This window comes from Ovis canadensis, chromosome 22 (genome assembly GCF_042477335.2).
Source record: "Ovis canadensis isolate MfBH-ARS-UI-01 breed Bighorn chromosome 22, ARS-UI_OviCan_v2, whole genome shotgun sequence".
In the NCBI taxonomy this organism is placed as follows: Eukaryota; Metazoa; Chordata; class Mammalia; order Artiodactyla; family Bovidae; genus Ovis; species Ovis canadensis.
The window spans coordinates 35182039-35199257 of NC_091266.1; the positions used below are offsets into that span (position 1 = coordinate 35182039).

Genomic DNA, 17219 nt, shown 5'->3' on the forward strand with positions numbered 1-17219 from the left:
GCATTGGTTCATTCAACCCTTTCTAACAGTGCCCTGAGATAGATACTATTATTTATTGTCCCCCTTTTATGAAGGGAAATGGATGATTGTTGAGGCTAAGTAATCAGCCCAGGGACACAGTAGTAAATGGTAGATCTGGGTCTGAAACTCAGGTCAGTCTGTTTCCAAAATCAATATTTTTAAGCACTACATTCAGATATTCCCACTTCGTGACTTCAGCACATTAGCCCCATCTTACAAAGCAGGAAATGCAAACTCAAGCATCTGGAACACCCTGGTGACGCCCTGAAGCCTGCATCTTTTGACTCCAGATTGCAGAGCTCTTTCTTCTTCCTAGGGCAGCTTCTACCAGGGTGAGCTGTTCAACTGCTGACATGGGTTGCTGACATCCCATTCATACCATTTGGATTAATAAATAAGCAACGGATGAGGACGGGTAGTTAAAAATGAGATGGGCTTCTCCTTAAAGTATCGGGGGCAAAAGAGAGCTGCGTGCCGGGTCACACGGTGCAGGCGCAGGCTCTGGTCTGAGAGGCCAGAGTTCAGAGGCACAGAAGAGGAAAGAAGCAAGTCGTGCCCACTGGGCATGCAGCCCAGGGACTGCAGCCACTGCCATGGAACCGGCCCAAGTCCCAGTGATTGATCCTGCAGCTGAGGGTGCCCTTCTCTCAGCAGCCGCAGGTTCCCACAAAGGGAGGTTGCACACGGAGAAGTCTTTGTCGGGGCCTCCGATGAGAGGATTGGGTTTCACATCACAGCTACCCCTAAACAGGTACTCTGCTTCTTTCATCTTCCTGATGGCTCCCACGGGAACGAAAAGAAAGAGAAACGAAGCTATGCCAAGAAATAGGTCACAGGCCGGTTTGGCAAGGTTTTTTAACACCTTTGCCCCACCACCTCCAGATTTGTAACTTTAAAATTCCTTAATTTTTACACACCCTGCGTGGCCAATGGACACCGATGGGAAAAGCTTTCCTAAGTAATTTTTCATAAACCATTGACCATGACTCTCTGGAAAATTAAGGCCTCTGACCCTTTGTACATATTATTGCCTCTGGAAGAGTCTCCCCGGATCCCAAACTTCTCTTCCTAGGGCTAACTTGCTCCTCTCCTTCAAGAGCCAACTCAGGCATTGTCTCCTCCAGGAAGCCTTCCTTGATGCCCCATGCCTGTCCTTTATCCAGGCAGGCTTCTATCCTTCTCCTGTCCTGCTAAAGCACTTCAGCCACTGTCCCTGCTGACTGATCCTATCCACTGTAAGCTCCTTGAGGGCAGGGATACTCTCCAGTGTCTAGCACTGTATCAAGCCTACAGCACAAGTGTAATAAGACACCTAATTCTTTTGCTCTATTTTTTCTTTTTAAAATAGCCTTTATTTTGCTCAGGTTATGAAAGCAATAATGCTGATTGCAGGAATTTTCATAAAAATCCACAAAGAAGAAAATGTAAACCCCACGGCCCAAATAAAACCACTTTGACATGTAGATGTAGCCCCTTGCAGTAGTTTTCTATGTGTATATGAAATTGGAATCCTATTGTCATATCTAGTTCTCACACGGATTATAACAATGTCTTTTGGAGGCAGATGGAGGAGACATTTTGATTACAATTTGAGTGATGAAGAAAACTAAAATCCAGAGATACACATCTAACGGATGGCAGAGCTAGGACCAGATCCTGCGAATCTTGTCAGAGCACTAGGCTCCTTCCTGCCGCTTCCCCTGAGGCCTCCTCATTAGGCAGTGTTGTGCAACAGGCATCAGCTGGATGCGGGTCTATAACTGGATGGTCTTCCTCAGGGAAGGGACAGGGTTAAGCTGATCCTGTGTCCACATCATGGTTGTGTAGTGCATAAAGAACAGTGTCTTAATGTTTCAAAGGGAAACAAGGATAGAGCAGCAAGGTTCTCATCCCTGATGGAGCTATGCAGATAACATTAAGATGCAGAGTTTCTTTCCAATAGCCATGTTGCTGTGGGAACCACAGCTATAGGTTCAATCCCATCATAGATTAGCGAGTTATAAACTAATCCATGACTACTGACTGTATTCTAGAACAACATACATAGCGAGGGTTCAGTAAGTGTGTACTGGGCTGAAGTGAATGTTTATTGTTGTTCATAAGGGATAATCAGCAAAAAAGAATGTTGTCAGTAAATGTAAATATCCCTACCACTATACTCAGACAGAAAAGGCTGTCCGATGAGAATTGCTTTCTATTTCATTCTAAGTAAAGGACTAAATTATAATCCCTCAAGTACAAACACACACCAGATTGTTAGTTCTACAGATGAGGGAACTGAATCTTATTTATCTGCATGTCCCCAGAATACCTAGCCTAGAGCCAGACACATCTCAAGTGTCAATGCTTTCTTGAATTGAATTATATCTGCTAGGTCAGTGTGAGAGTTAAGAAGATGTTGACTAGTAATTCACCATTCCTTTCCCTGAAAGCTCTGTAAATCAAGCTCTTAAACAAAACAGCAAGCTAAATTCCAAAACCCTCGCTTAGGAGAAATGCCCACGGCTGGTGGGGTCTGGACTATGTCCACTGAATGTGCAGATCTCTTCTGCACAAACATCCCTTATTCCCAAGAGAGCCCATGACTAGTCGACAGGCTTTGGAGACTCACACGTTCCCTCTTTCCCAATAGCAAGGGGGTCAGGGGAAAGGGGTGGGAGTCGAGTGATGAAGCACTGCTGGACTAAATGTTCTCCTCTTCCCAGGAGAAGGAAAATCTCATAACAGGAGGAGAGCTGGCACTTCTCTAGAGGAACAGCCAGAAAGAACATGGGCTGTAGTGGAAAATGATCTTTTCTCAAAATAACTTGTTTTGTTTTGTTTTTAAAGAGCTACCATCAATATTCTCTCTTCCTTTAGATTGGACTGGCTTTGCCACTGGCTTGGAATCCTACATACTCAGCTGACTGGGTTAGTGGAGTAGTAATATGGTATATGAGTTGGGAAGCCATTAGGCTAAGACCCTATAACAACAACAACAGGAAAAAGTAGTATTTGCAAATAAGATCTTTTCCCGAAATGCTGAATTTGAAGGAACTGGAATAGAAAATACTGATTTTTCTGGGAGGCAACCAAAAAACAACTTACTAATGCCCTAAACTCTTAACTCTGGAGATGGGAATAGCAATCCACTCCAGTGTTCTTGCCTGGAGAATTCCATGGACAGAGAAGCCTGGTGGGCTATAGTTCGTGAGGTCACAAAGAGTTGGACACAACTGAGCAACTAACACACACAAACTCCTAACACTCTTGAAGATTTAATCACAATGTAAAATCCAAAGTTTTTATCAGCAGTGTTTGGACCTCAACTGCACAAATCTCTGAAGTGGCAAGCAGTATGACTTCTAGGTGTCTCCATTACACATCCCAGGGGCCGGCTGGCAAGGTCTTTCAGACTGGTGCCCTGGTCTAGCCTAGTAAATTCTTTCCAGGAGACTTAGGACACACTCTCCCAGCTGCCAAGTTCTCTGCTTGTAAGGTGCAGAATTTATTAGCCCAAAGAAAGATAAAAAGAAAGCCTGCTACCTTTTAAAGTGCTTTTACATACAATTTCTTTATTAGAACTTGGTGTTTCCAGAAACACAGCTGCTCAGATCACTTGAGCCTTTGTGCTAAATCAATAGGACTTGTTTTAGCTTCCAAAGAACCTCTGTGCCGTTACCACCTATCAATCAAGGTGTCTCACGGTAAGCTTTTAAAGAAAGTCACCTATATCATCTCTCATTTGGGGAGAACAAAATCATGAGATCTTGCATCTTTAACCTACAGCTGGCCATGCAAAGGTACAGAGAGATTTGATATGCAATCCAGGTTTGTCCAGCTCTGGAACTCAAGACTGTCTAGTCACCCAACGACCATACGTTTTCTTCTCTCCAGATGCCTATTCCCAACTCTAAACCCAATTCTGAGACAAACAGTGGCTCAGACCACATCTCAGACACCAAAGAGAGTACTGCTAGAAATAGTGTGGCATGTTGAAAAGTAAATAACATTTTGAACTGAAAAATTCTGAGTTCCAGCTCTTACTACTTGTCTGACCTTGGATAAGTCACTAAACAACTTCAAAGAACCCTAGTGTCTCTTCAGCAAAATAAAGGCACACTTATGTCACTTGGCTCACTTTAGAGCAATTATGTCCAAGAGCAGTTATCTTATTTATGTGTTTATATACTTTCCACTTCTTAGTATGCTTCACTAGACTATAAGCTCCAGGAATTCAAGGACCTTGTCTTTTTGGTTCATCATCGTGGCTCATTGTCAGAAATGGTATTCAGTATATAGTACATGATCAAGGGGAGTGAATGAGATTTGAATGTATGAAGGAAGGAAGGAAGGAAAGACAGGAAAAAAGATGAACAGAGGGAAAGAAAGAATGTTTGGAGTATTACTGATGTGCTCTATACGAAAGTAAAGTGAAAGTGAAAGTCACTCAGTTGTTTACGGCTCTTTGCAACCCCATGGAATACAGACCACGGAATTCTCCAGGCCAGAATACTGGAGTGGGTAGCCTTTCCTTTCTCCAGGGGATCTTCCCAACCCAGGGATCAAACCCAGGTCTCCCACATTGTAGGCAGATTCTTTACCAGCTGAGCCACAAGGGAAGCCCAAGAACACTGGAGTGGGTAGCCTATTCCTTCTCTAGCAGATCTTCCTGACCCAGGGATCGAACTGGAGTCTCCTGCACCGCAGGTGGATTCTTTACCAACTGAGCTCTCAGGGAAGCCTGCTGTATATGAAAGTGCCCTATAAATTTTTAAGTATTATCCACATTTTGGGGTTCCCTGGTGGCTCAGTGGTAAAGAATCTGCCTGCATTTCGGGAGATGCAGGAGACACAGGTTTGATTCCTGGGTCAGGAAGATCTTCTGGAGGAGGGCATAGCAACCCATTCCCATTGACAGAAGAGCCTGGTGGGCTATGGTCCATAGGGTCACAAAGAGTTGGACATGACTGAAGCAACTTAGCACTCATGCAAACACCCACATTTTTAAACATAACTAACATTTGATGCATTAATTATACCACGGTGATCTTTTAAGAATATAAGTTAGATCATGTTACTTCCCTGCAGAAAACCCTCCAGTGGCTTTTTATATTACTTACAATAAAAGTCAAACTCCCTTTAGCTTTTAAAGCCCTGTGTGATCTGACCCAAGCTGGCCCCATGTCCAACCAGTCCCCCTGTTCCTTGCCAGGCCCCCAGCACTCTAGCACTCTTATATTTCCTCAAACATGCCAACTCTGTTCCTGCCTTGGAATCTTTGTACTAGCCCCTTCCCCTGCCTGAAAGCCCTGCTGCAAAAATCTGCATGTCTGGCTCCTTCTTGTCGGTGGACTCTTGGCTTAAGTGTCACCTTCTCAGAGAAGACTTCCTTGTATACACTCTAAAGAAGCCCTCACTGACCCCCTCTTACTATTTATTCAGTTATCTACTACTAGTCTCCTCCCCAGTGCCTGATGGTCAATAAATATTTACATTCATGTGACATTATATTTGTTCAGTGCTTACATTTCATAGATGTTTTTCTAATCATTATTTTGTTTTATCACCACAAGTTTATGAGCTCAAAACAAACGATGAACAAACAGAACCCCCTATGGTTCCAAACTGAAAACTTCCTCTTCGTCCTCCCATACCCCAGTCCCCCACTCGCTGAAAGAGAGAGGTATCCTGACCTTGTGCATAAAAGCAACTGCGCCAGTCAGCTTTAGTATTTGTGACTTAATTGGAGTTGTGTACAATCAGAGATATAATAATTGCTTAGTACATTAACTAGAGGGATTCTTTTGAGACACAGAAATGGTGCTGTTGGGTGCCAAGCTGTTCTTTGTTCTGGGCTTGGAGGCTTCCTGGTTAAGGGCTGGGGTGAGGGTGGTGAGTTGAACACGGAAGGTGGAAATGGGCAGAGGGAAGCAAAGGGCAGGAACGCTCACTGGGTCCCAGCTCGGTTTGTTTACTGTGGACCCCAGGGCAGCAGTAATTCTGTAGGAAGAATCCTGGGCCAGGACATAGGAGCAGGCGCGCTAGGGCTGGCACTATACACCCCTCCCCCAACCCAGGCTACCAGTCTCTCTGTTACATGAGGTGGAGCTGGAGCATCTCCAAGGGGAACCCCAGCTCTGACGTTCTATGGGCTAATGAGAGGACTCACCTTTTATCATGACCAAGATGTCTGTAAGCAGGAGAACTCACATAATATTTTTGATAAGCACAGCTTTTCTGGGCTAAGTGGGATTTCTTTGATGAGTCAATAAAGTCACTGGACATACCCAGTTCTTTGCTCTTGCCATTCTTCTTTAGCCTCCGCTTTCCTCTGCTCTCCTAGAGTAGGTGACACCCTGGGCAAATCCCCTCATCACGCAGGGATCAACATCCAGTGTAAGTGCACTTAAGCCACTCTCCAAGGGATGGGTTTCTACTATATCTGATCTTGGACAACACTTTCCCATCTGCTTTCAACATGTTGCATCTGACGTTAACTAATGTCTCCTATTAGCATTAAAAGAAAACAATCTGGAAAAATTCACTCTTAAGCAGAGTTCAAACAGGCCACAAGTAGATTTGGAATCTCAACTGCACAAGGTTTGTTAAAATAATAGTGGTAAATATATAAATATATATAAACGCATAAATGTGTATATACATAAACCCATATGTATACACTGTGAGTATATATTGGGGTATGTCTGGGAGGTAAAGCTAAAAGTCTGTAAAATGGGTCAAAAATACTTCTGTCCAATTTGTGAAATTAATGAGTAGCAGAAGGAGAAAAATTCTCCCAGTGGGGATCAGAGCACGATCAAAATAACTGAAGGACATGGAAAAGGAGTTGGGAATCTTGATCTTACACTTACTGGTAATGGGTTAAAATTCTGGTCCACAAGGTGATTGTATCCATGGTCAAAAAATGAGTGCCGAATCACAACATCAATGCCCTGATTGGCCAGCATTCCTAAAGTGTTCAACCATCTGAAAAGCAAGGGGGAAAAACACCATATCGATACATTTAAAATCAATACATTTTAAAACTCTTATTCATACCCTCTGCTGGCCCACTTAATGATAATTACTTAGTTCTCTATCTTTCCCTAGATGGTATGAGCTCATCAAGAATAGACATGTTTTAGCTTTGTACCCCAAACAACCATCACAGTTTCTGGAACACTATAGGTACTCAACAGTCTAAGCTGAAACTGATCTGGATAAAATTAGATTCTAGGATTCTGAGAATCACCATTTACATACTAGGGACAAATCATGCATAGTTATGATTCCCCAAATCTGAAATAATATGGAGCTCCAAACCAGGGACCTTTCTAATACTAAAGACCACTGCTAATTTTTACATTATGAATGAATATTATTAAAATATTTTCAAATTTTTTCCACATTGACAATTATATTTTATTCTGATAAAACTAACAAATACCTACTAATAATGAATCACATACAACACACACACAAACACAGTAAACTGCAAAGACAAAACTTATAAATCCAAAAGGAAATCTGACAAAAATATAGTAGAACCATTTTGTTGCTGTTGTTCAGACTGGGACATTGTAACCCAGGGAACTGAAAATGCTTTTGGAATATCACATGGCTAAGCTACTTGTCTTTCTTATTTTTTGTTCATTTGGCCACACTGTGAAATCAGGAGAACAGGTTTAGCTTTGCTTTAGACTCTGAGACACAGTTTTAGCTAACCTGTGGTAGAATTGTAACATGAATTCTGGGCTGACGCCTCCTAAGTCAGTGTTCTCGCCAATGAAATAGCACAAATACAGTAGGTTCTAACAAATAACAAGTATTTCTATGTACAAACAAGTTTGTCTTTCTCTATCCCCAGGCTTACTGAATGAATGAAGAGGCAAAATGATAAGTAAATACATAATCACATATATGTGAATCCCTATCTCTAGTGGCATCTAGATAGAAATACTTGTACATGTGATAAGATCCCATTTGTTCATTTTATTTTTCATCCAACAATATGAATTCATCAACTGTAAATACTAGATCTTATTCTTAGCATTAAGAATAGATTTTTAAAAATGCATGTGAGACCACATAAGTCGTTTGTAAAGGACTGAGTGTGTAAATAACTGTGCCTACACATTTACAAGAATGCTATCAAATTGCTACTTGTGACCTCTACAGAGCCTAGCGCAGTGAAATATAAAGAATATATCTTCAACAAATAAACACTAACTAGTAAATCTGAGTTTTTTTTATTTTCTCCTGAGAGTATATGGGTAGTTTTTGAAGGAACTCTAAAGAGAGAGGGAAGAGTATTCATTCTCCTCTTTAAACCCACATCCTGTATGCACATCCCAGGTCTAGGGCATTAACAAATGACTATGGCCCGAGCCCCGGCTTCTCCATAGCTTTTCAGAATAGAATGGTTAGCTCTGGAATTGTCTTCATCTTCCTCTGTAATAAGTCTCCTGAGAAGGGGAAATAAATGGGGTTCCATGTCGCCCTTGTATGCTTAATTAGCGAAAAGTGGCAAGATAATTGACGCATCTCACCAAGGATACTTCCGTAGCTATCACTTTCTATCCACAAAATACTATTGAATGTCTATTACATGACAGACATGAGTAGGTGCTGCAGACACAGCAGTATGCGAAGGGTAGCGCATCAGAGAACCTCAAAGTCCTGATTGGGAAAACTACCCTTGCATATTGGCAGCAGAGAATTCTAATTTATGCATGCATGTTAATGTGTCCTGGTAAGCTTATAGTTATGCCATATATTGAAAAAGGGCTGTAAAATGCCTTCTTTCCAACTCCTTGCTAGCCTTCTGGAGCTTCCTAGAATGCTGTACATTTTTTTTTCTCCAGGAAGCAATTTATACCTCTTGGAAAATTGGACTCAAGGAGCATGTTTCTGGGTACTGCCAGTAGAGCTTACAGCCAGTGGATGATAAAAAGGTAAGAGAGAAGACCAGGAGCAGAATGAGCTGGTTTTCATTTGCTCTGTCAACCAAGCACGGAACATCTGAACTACACCAAAATCTAAACAACGATGTTAATCTGTGTTCACAAAAGTGACTGTGGAGATCTATGGATATTTAGTTGATGCTAGTGAAAAGGCAGGTCTCTCTCTAGCTCTCTCCATGATGGTCTGTGTTATTTCTCATTTCACATCACTCTCTAAAGGGAAGAATGTTCATGAAAACACTCAGTACAAATGGACTACTTCCCAGGCCCTGCAGCTGAGTTCTTCTGAGACCACTAAGCAAAGGCCATATTCTTCTGACTCAAGGGGCCTCCAGCAGCCAACCTGACTGTCATAGTGAAACCTGCTGAGGAGAATATTTTTGAAAGAAAACCCTCAGCAACACTGTACAACCTCTCTGTGCCGCTCCATGTGAGGACACAGGGCTGGAAGACCCCAGGCATATCATGTAGACACTGACTCATTATCTTCATCTGCACCTGCCAGGATTCCATCTTAAAAGATATTTGCTTGACCAGCCTGAAGCTGCCTTAATGGAGAGGAACTATAGCTGTATAATTAGAAGTGGCTGTTAGTAGTGAAATGTGTAGCTGAGGGCAGAGCTGCAGTTCTTAGGAGAACCTTGTTCAGACGAAAAGCCAGGACCACAGACTAGGTTGGACCAGAAGCAGGTCACATGGTCAGTCTGTGGTCCTGATGACAATAGCAGGCCAGGCAGAGGCCTTTGTGCTTCTGGCTTAAGTTGCTCTCCAGATGACTGCAGTAGCCTTCAAATTCATTTTCCTATCTCTTGCCTCTCCAAACTGGCACAAACTATCAAGCCCAGTGTTTTCAGTACAGATCAGATCTCTGTAGGACCTCTCTCCTCCTCTGTAACCTTCAATGGCTTGCCACTGAGTATAGAATAAGGCCTCATATTGCATCCCTGGTTTTCAAGGTATTCTATGATTTGGTGGTAAAACTCTGTCCCTAATCATACCTGGGCTTCCCAAGTGGCATTAGTGGTGAAGAACCTGCCTACCAATGCAGGAGACATTAGAGATTCGAGTTCGATCCCTGAATCAGGAAGCTCTCCTGGAGGAGGGCATGGCAATCTACTCCAGTAGTCTTGCTTGGACAATCCCATGGGCAGAGGAGCCTGGGGGCTCTAGTCCATGGGGTTGCAAAGAGTCAGAACAACCGAAGCGACTTAGCACAATCATACCCCTGCAGATACTGAGGCTTTCTCGCACTAATCATTTCCCCTCACAATGTTCCTTGGGCTTCCAGGTGCCACTAGTGGTAAAGAACCACCTGCCAGTGCAGGAGACATAAGAGGTGTGGGTTCGATCCCCAGTGGGGAAGATCCCCTGGAGAAGGGCACAGCAACCCACACCAGTATTCTTGCCTGGAGAATCCCATGGACAGAGAAGCCTGGTGGGCTAAGGCCCATAAGGTCACAAAGAGTCAGACACAAGTGAAGCGGCTTAGCACAATCATACCTTCACTAACCCCTGCAGATACTGAGGCTTTCTCACACTAATTGTTTCTCCTCATAATGTTCCTTCAGCTTAGAGTGCTCCCCACTACCCTCAGCAACAACCTTCACCTATAGGAATTAGAGAAATTTCTCTATGTTCCACTCAATTGCCTCTTCCTCCGCAAAGTCCTTCCTGATACTCCCAGTCAGAAATTCTTGATTCCTCTGCATGTCTATCCCTTGTGTGGACAGACCATGTAAGGAAGGAAGAGAGATGGTATAATTTAATGCAAAAAGGTAGGCCTCTGAAGCAGACTGCTATAACTTGAGTCCAAGCTCTGCCATTAATTAATAATCACATCTATCTCGCTGGCTTCTTACAAAATAAGGGCATCTACTACACTGGTTGTTAAGTCATTAAATATGCACAAATCACTATTAAATATGCCCTTGGCACATGGTAAGCACTAGGCAGTTAAAATCATGATGATGAAACTTATCTCTGATAGCTTTTCTTACCCCTCATCTCTATTCCTCCAGTTGTCCAAGTTTCTAAAGGGCAAAACCTCCCTCTTATTCTTACCTATCTCCCAGGACTCTAGTGAAAATTACAAGAAAAAAAATGTATGCTGTCTGTACTGTATTTTGCACTGTAGACATAAAATAAAACTTATTACTATCTACTTATTACTAATCTTATTACTAATAACTACCATTATTATTCTTGCTCTAATGCCTGTACCTGAGATCTTATTATTTAGACAAGTCCCTAATCACTGTTTGATGAGTGTTTAAACACATTTACAAAGAAACGGATGAAGAATTTTCAGTAGGAAACGAACCACCACCCCATCCAAAGGGCAGAATAATAAGCAATTTCACTGTCCTTTCCTCAGTGCACTTGGGAGTGAAATTGCAAGTTCTACTCACAAGAATCCTGCAGCATAGGAATCTGATAGATTGTTTGTGCCTCCAGCTGAGGTGGTCACCACACCTTCAAGCCAAATCTTCTTTCCTGGGGTGTATGTGTTAACCACCTGTTCACACAACAAAAGCAGAAGGAGATAATGAGATTTTAAAAAACTGTTCCTAAATGAGAAGGACCATACAGTCTCTTAAAGTTCCCCTGATCCTCTGCTCCCAGGTGGTCATGATCTGTGCTTTTTCCATGTTGATACAGCCCATATAGCTGGCACACAAACATACACACATTAATATTGATACGTGTCCACTCAAAGAAATGGTCATTTTTTCTCCTAAGTGAACCCAAGTGACATTGTGACAGGAGAACAAGTGCATATTCCAGGACATGAGTTGACTGCAACACCCTTCCATGAAAATTAATCGTGGAGGTCAAACGGGAATGCTGTTAAAGATTAGACAAGAATTTCCCCTTGCACCTAGAAGAAGGTGGTCCTCTCCCTCTTCTTGACACTGGTCAGAGTGCCCAACCCACGGAGAGCTGGACATACTATAAATAAGAAAGCAAGAAAAATACCTTAAATGATTAGAAAACAGAGTCCTATTGTGAAAGTAAAGGTCTACAGTAATGATTCCCCTTAAAACATTCATGCTTTTGATAAACTTTGTGTTTCCTTTAAGATTAACTGGAACTAAGTAATATATTTCTGTTTTTCTTTTTTGCCTTTGGCTTCTAGGATATTCAAAGTTTAAATTTTGTTCAAAGACAGAGATAGAGATGATTAAGGCAGTTAGAGAAAAGCAGTTTTGTTAAACAAAACAAAAAGGTAAATAGTATAAGATGATGAACCTTGAAATCATTAAGCTAAGTGAAATAAACCAGACACAAAAGGCCACATATTATATTCATTTATATGAAATGTCCAGAACAGTCAAATCCATAGAGACAGAAAGTAGATTAATGGATTTCTAGGGTTGGAAAAAGGGAAAGAGGATGAAGGGGGAAGATGGGGAGTGACTACAAATAGGTATGGGGTTTCTCTGGAGGATAATGAACATGTTCTAAAATTAAATAGTAAAAAAATTAAATTAAATTAAATTAAATTAAATTAAACAGTGACAGTTTCACAATTTTGTGAATATACTAAAAACCACTGAATTTCAAACTTTTAAAGGGTGAATCTCATGGTATGTGAATTGTATCTCAATAGAGCTGAGTGCGTAATATGTATCATTAACAATAGGAGAAGTAGACCCTAATAGGTAGATAACTGGTGTGGAAAGGGGAATAAATTCTGAAAATCTGGGGTTCTACCACATAGTGGCCATGAGATGCTTAGAGAATCATTATCTTGGACTTCAATTTCTTCACCAACATATAAAGTAACGTATTTGGAGGAGATGAAATCTAAGTCTTTTCTAAATACAAAATGTATCAGTATTTTGTAATGCTTGTGCAGGTCCCCTTGGCTCCTATTCCCCAAAGGTCAAGAGTAAATTTGATTATGGAAATTAAAATAACATAAGTAATACATACAGGAGACAAAAAGACAGATTTGGTCATCTCAAAAATAAAGATCTTGGCTAGAGGTAAATATTGGGGATGGTAGAAAAAAGCCACAGGAGTAGGTGAAATTAGTTAAGGGGAATATTTAAAATTATACTGGGCTTCCCTGGTGGTTTGGTTGGTAAAGAATCTGCCTGCACTGTAAGAGACCGCCTGCAGTACAGAATCTGCTTAAAATGTAAGAGACCCAGCCTTGATCCCTGGGTTGGGAAGATGCCCTGAAGAAGGAAATAACAACTCACTCCAGTATTCTTGACTAAGAAATCCCATGGACAGAGGAGCCTCGTGGGCTGCAGTCCATGGGGTTGCAAGAGTTGGACACAACTTAGCAACTAGACCACCATCACTACCAAAGAAGAGCTGAGGCTGTCTATGCAAAAACATGAAGGCATTATCAAATGGGTTTATTCATTCATTCAGTAAATATTTATTGAGCATCTACTATATGCCAAGCAGAATTCTAGGGGCAAACAGTGAATGAAACACAAATCTCTGCTCTCATCAGCTCATATTTTAGTCAAGGGGAAGAGACTGACAATAAACACACAAACATAAATTTAGAAATAGGAAGTGCTAGGAGGAAAATAAAATTGATTAATCTGACGGAAAGTGCCTTGGAAGGAGAGGAAGGTTGATGTTTTAGATGAAGGTCAGGAAAGACCCCTCTAGCACCTTTATATAAGGACTTTAGTTAAGCTCCATTAAATGAGGACTTGATTCCAGAAAATGGATGGATTTAAAAATTGCTATGTACACAGGACTCATCAAGGACACAGACACTCTGTAAATAAGGTTCATCTGAATTCTCTTCTGACTTGCAGGAAGATTTGGAAGGAGACAATCTAACACTTCTTATAATCAGTGAGGTAGAATTGATTAGCAGTTAGTGGTCTGCACACACATTGCCTGGGTGTGAATCCTGGTTGCATCATTGACGCACTGTTGACCTTGCTGCGCCTTAATTTCCTTAGCTGTAAAATTAGAATAATAAATGTGCATTTTAAAAATATTTAAGTGACCAAATATTTGTAAAACACTTGGAAAGGTGTCTGGCAAATGATAAGCTCTTAAAGTAAAGCAAATGTTACCTAGATCACTCTCTTTGTCCAAAGCACATGAGATTGTGATTGGCAGTCTAACATTAGACTTGGTTGCTTTCATTTGGATATGTTTGTGGTGGTAGGTAATAGACCAGACGTGTGCTAAGTAGCAGGGAAAGGTCTATTTAGAATTTAAAATCTACATGGATAGCTCACATTAATGTAATTAGCATTCAGAGTAGTTTGTTTATCCACTCAGCATAGGAGCAATTCTTGTCATTTTCTAGAGAAGCTATTAATACATGAACAAAAAAACACAGGGAGAGAGTGCTCTGATACAAAACCAAGCCAGTTATATGAAATTTTATATGGTAGAGAAATTCCTAGAAAGTATCAGTGTTAGAGGTTCTGGGAGTAGTTTGTATGAGTCAGCAAGGATTTTCTGAACATTTACTGTTTGGGACATGGTGAGAGGCTTAATGAATATTGTGTCTACCGTGAGACAAGAAGAGGTTATCATAGTAATGTGCGGGGGAGGTACTGAGGTTAGGTGCTGGTTGGGCCTAGAGAGGAAATTAGTATGGGCAGAAGAGGAGAAGAAAAAATCAGGAAAAACAGATGGAACCAGCTGCAAAATTCCCTTAGAAAGTGAAACTCTAAGAAACTGAGGGCTATAGTTCAACACTGCGGTTTTCTGAGTAAATATGATTCCCCCTGTGCTGGAAGAGAGAAAATTGCAGGACTGCAAAGAACAAGGGTACAGTTCCTGGTGAAAAATGATGTGCCAATGAAGGTTATTTTAAGGAACACATTGTCTGGGGAGGGAGAAGTACAAATGCCCAAATGCTGAGATTATTGAAGTGAAGGGAGAGGGGAGTTGAATGGTTGGCTCCCTTTCAGGAGGTTTTTTTTTTTTTTATCCCCCACAGACTTCAGCTCTTAGGCCCATGTGGACAAGGGAGCTTTGAAGCACCCACAGAACAGCTCAGCACGTTGCCAGTGGCTGCTCAAAATCTTTAGGCCTGCTAGGGGCAGGGTGGTATGAAGGGAAACCCTCCAGCTCCCTCTCTCTCATTTCAGGGGTTGAGGACATTAGGACTGTTTTGTGTGGCTATATTGAAAGAGGAGAGGTGAGAAAGAAAAATAGCTTTCACTTTTAAAAAAAGTTTTATTTTCCCTACCACTTTGATTTTTTTTTTTTAAAGAAAACAGTTAAAAATAGAAAAATAACCATTTCTGTGGCACATTTTCAAAGTTGGGCTTCCCTTTCCTGTCTCTCCAAAACTGTGATTTGTCTTTAAAAAAGACTCCTGAGAGCCTGGTTTCAGCCACTGGCTATGCAAGTGATGGTAGCCTTGTAGCAGCAGACATGTTGTTTATGGTTATCCAAACCCAACACCTTCCTTAATGAGAAAGGAAGCAATAAAACAGGAATAGAGGACAGGCCAGCTGGGCTAATCAGGCCTGGCAAGAGGCCCACCCTCCAAAGGAAGCTGGAGTCCATTAATTCCAGCATCTCGTATAGTTGGAAATCAACCTTCCCTAGGACTTCAGGAAAAGCAGTAGTTCTTTAAACAAGCAGAACTGGTCCCCTATGTCACTGGTTAGAAGGAGCTGAATAGCTTTAGGGAACTTCTTAAACTTTCCTTACCCATGGACAAGGCTCTGCTTGGAGGTGCTCCTGTCTCTTTGTCCCTTATTGTATTCATAAAACGTCCAGGTGAGAGCTCAATAATGTTCCAATTTTTCTTTCCATCCTTCTTGTGTGTTTTTGACTCTAAGCTACCTACTACATTAGATGAGGACAAAATCATTCCATTCTTCCCTCTCCTTTCTTACTCACTGTCTCCTTCTGAGTTCCGGATCTTATCCTTTCTCCCTTGGTTTTCCTGCAAGGAAGACCTCCTTCTCAAGACTTTCCTCTACACTGCTTCTGTCTTTTAACCAGCTTCACCCTAGGTCCATAACCTCCATGGCTCCTCATTACCAGCAGCAGAACTCAATCATGTGCTCATGGAGTGGTCTGTGTGACTAGTTGGCAGACATGTTATGAGTGACTTGCTTCAGATAATATTGAAAACAGTGATTTGGAGAATGACTTAAAGTACTGATAAAAGAAAGTAGGTTCAAAGTTATCATAATAATATTCCTTTCATTCATCAGAATTATGAAATGCTTCCTTAACATGGAAAGAAAGCAAAGGAGCCGGTAAACTACACACAGCTCACAGTCTATTTTGTTCACAAGTCCATGAAAGCATGTTCAGTTCAGTTCAGTCACTCAGTCGTGTCCGACTCCTTGCAACCCCATGAACCGCAGCACGCCAGGCCTCCCTGTCCGTCACCAACTCCCGGAGTCCACCCATACCCATGTCCATTGAGTCGGTGATGCCATCCAACCATCTGATCCTCTGTTGTCCCCTTCTCCTCCTGCTCTCAATCTTTCTCAGCATCAGAGTCTTTTCAAATGAGTCAGCTCTTCAAATCAGGTGGCCAAAGTATTGGAGTTTCAGCTTCAACATCAGTCCTTCCAATGAACAACCAGGACTGATTTCCTTTAGGATGGACTGGTTGGATCTTCTTGCAGTCCCAGGGACTCTCAAGAGTCTTCTCCAACACCACAGTTCAAAGCATCAATTCGTCGGTGCTCAGCTTTCTTGACAGTCCAACTCTCACATCCATACATGACCACTAGAAAAACCATAGCCTTGTCTAGACAGACCTTTGTTGACAAAGTAATGTCTCTGCTTTTTAATATGCTATCTAGGTTGGTCATACTTTCCTTTCAAGGAGTAAGCATCTTTTAATTTCATGGCTGCAGTCACCATCTGAAGTGATTTTGGAGCCCAGAAAAATAAAGTCAGCCACTGTTTCCAGTGTTTCCCCATCTATTTCCTATGAAGTGATGGGACTGGATGCCATGATCTTAGTTTTCTGAATGTTGAGCTTTAAGCCAAGTTTTCACTCTCCTTTTTCACTTTCATCAAGAGGCTCTTTAGTTCTTCTTCATTTTCTGCCATAAGAGTGGTGTCATCTGCATATCTGAGGTTATTGATATTTTTCCTGGCAATCTTGATTCCAGCTTGTGCTCCTTCCAGCCCAGCATTTCTCATGATATACTCTTCATATAAGTTAAATAAGCAGGATGACAACATACAACCTTGACATACTCTTTCCCTATTTGGAACATTGTTCCATGTCCAGTTCTAACTGTTGCTTCCTGACCTGCATACAGGTTTCTCAAGATG

General features: G+C 41.6%; 1 protein-coding gene across 2 annotated transcripts in view; it reads right to left on the reverse strand.

Moving 5' to 3' along the window:
• The window catches only part of HPSE2 (heparanase 2 (inactive)), a 690397-nt gene that overhangs the window by 133793 nt on the left and 539385 nt on the right, over positions 1–17219 (reverse strand). For both annotated transcript variants that reach the window (XM_069567227.1, XM_069567226.1), the window contains 2 exons: positions 11375–11481; positions 6876–6990 (listed from right to left, as the gene is read on the reverse strand). In XM_069567227.1, the coding sequence (XP_069423328.1) occupies positions 6876–6990; positions 11375–11481 (222 nt within the window). The remainder of the gene's footprint in view (positions 1–6875; positions 6991–11374; positions 11482–17219) is intronic.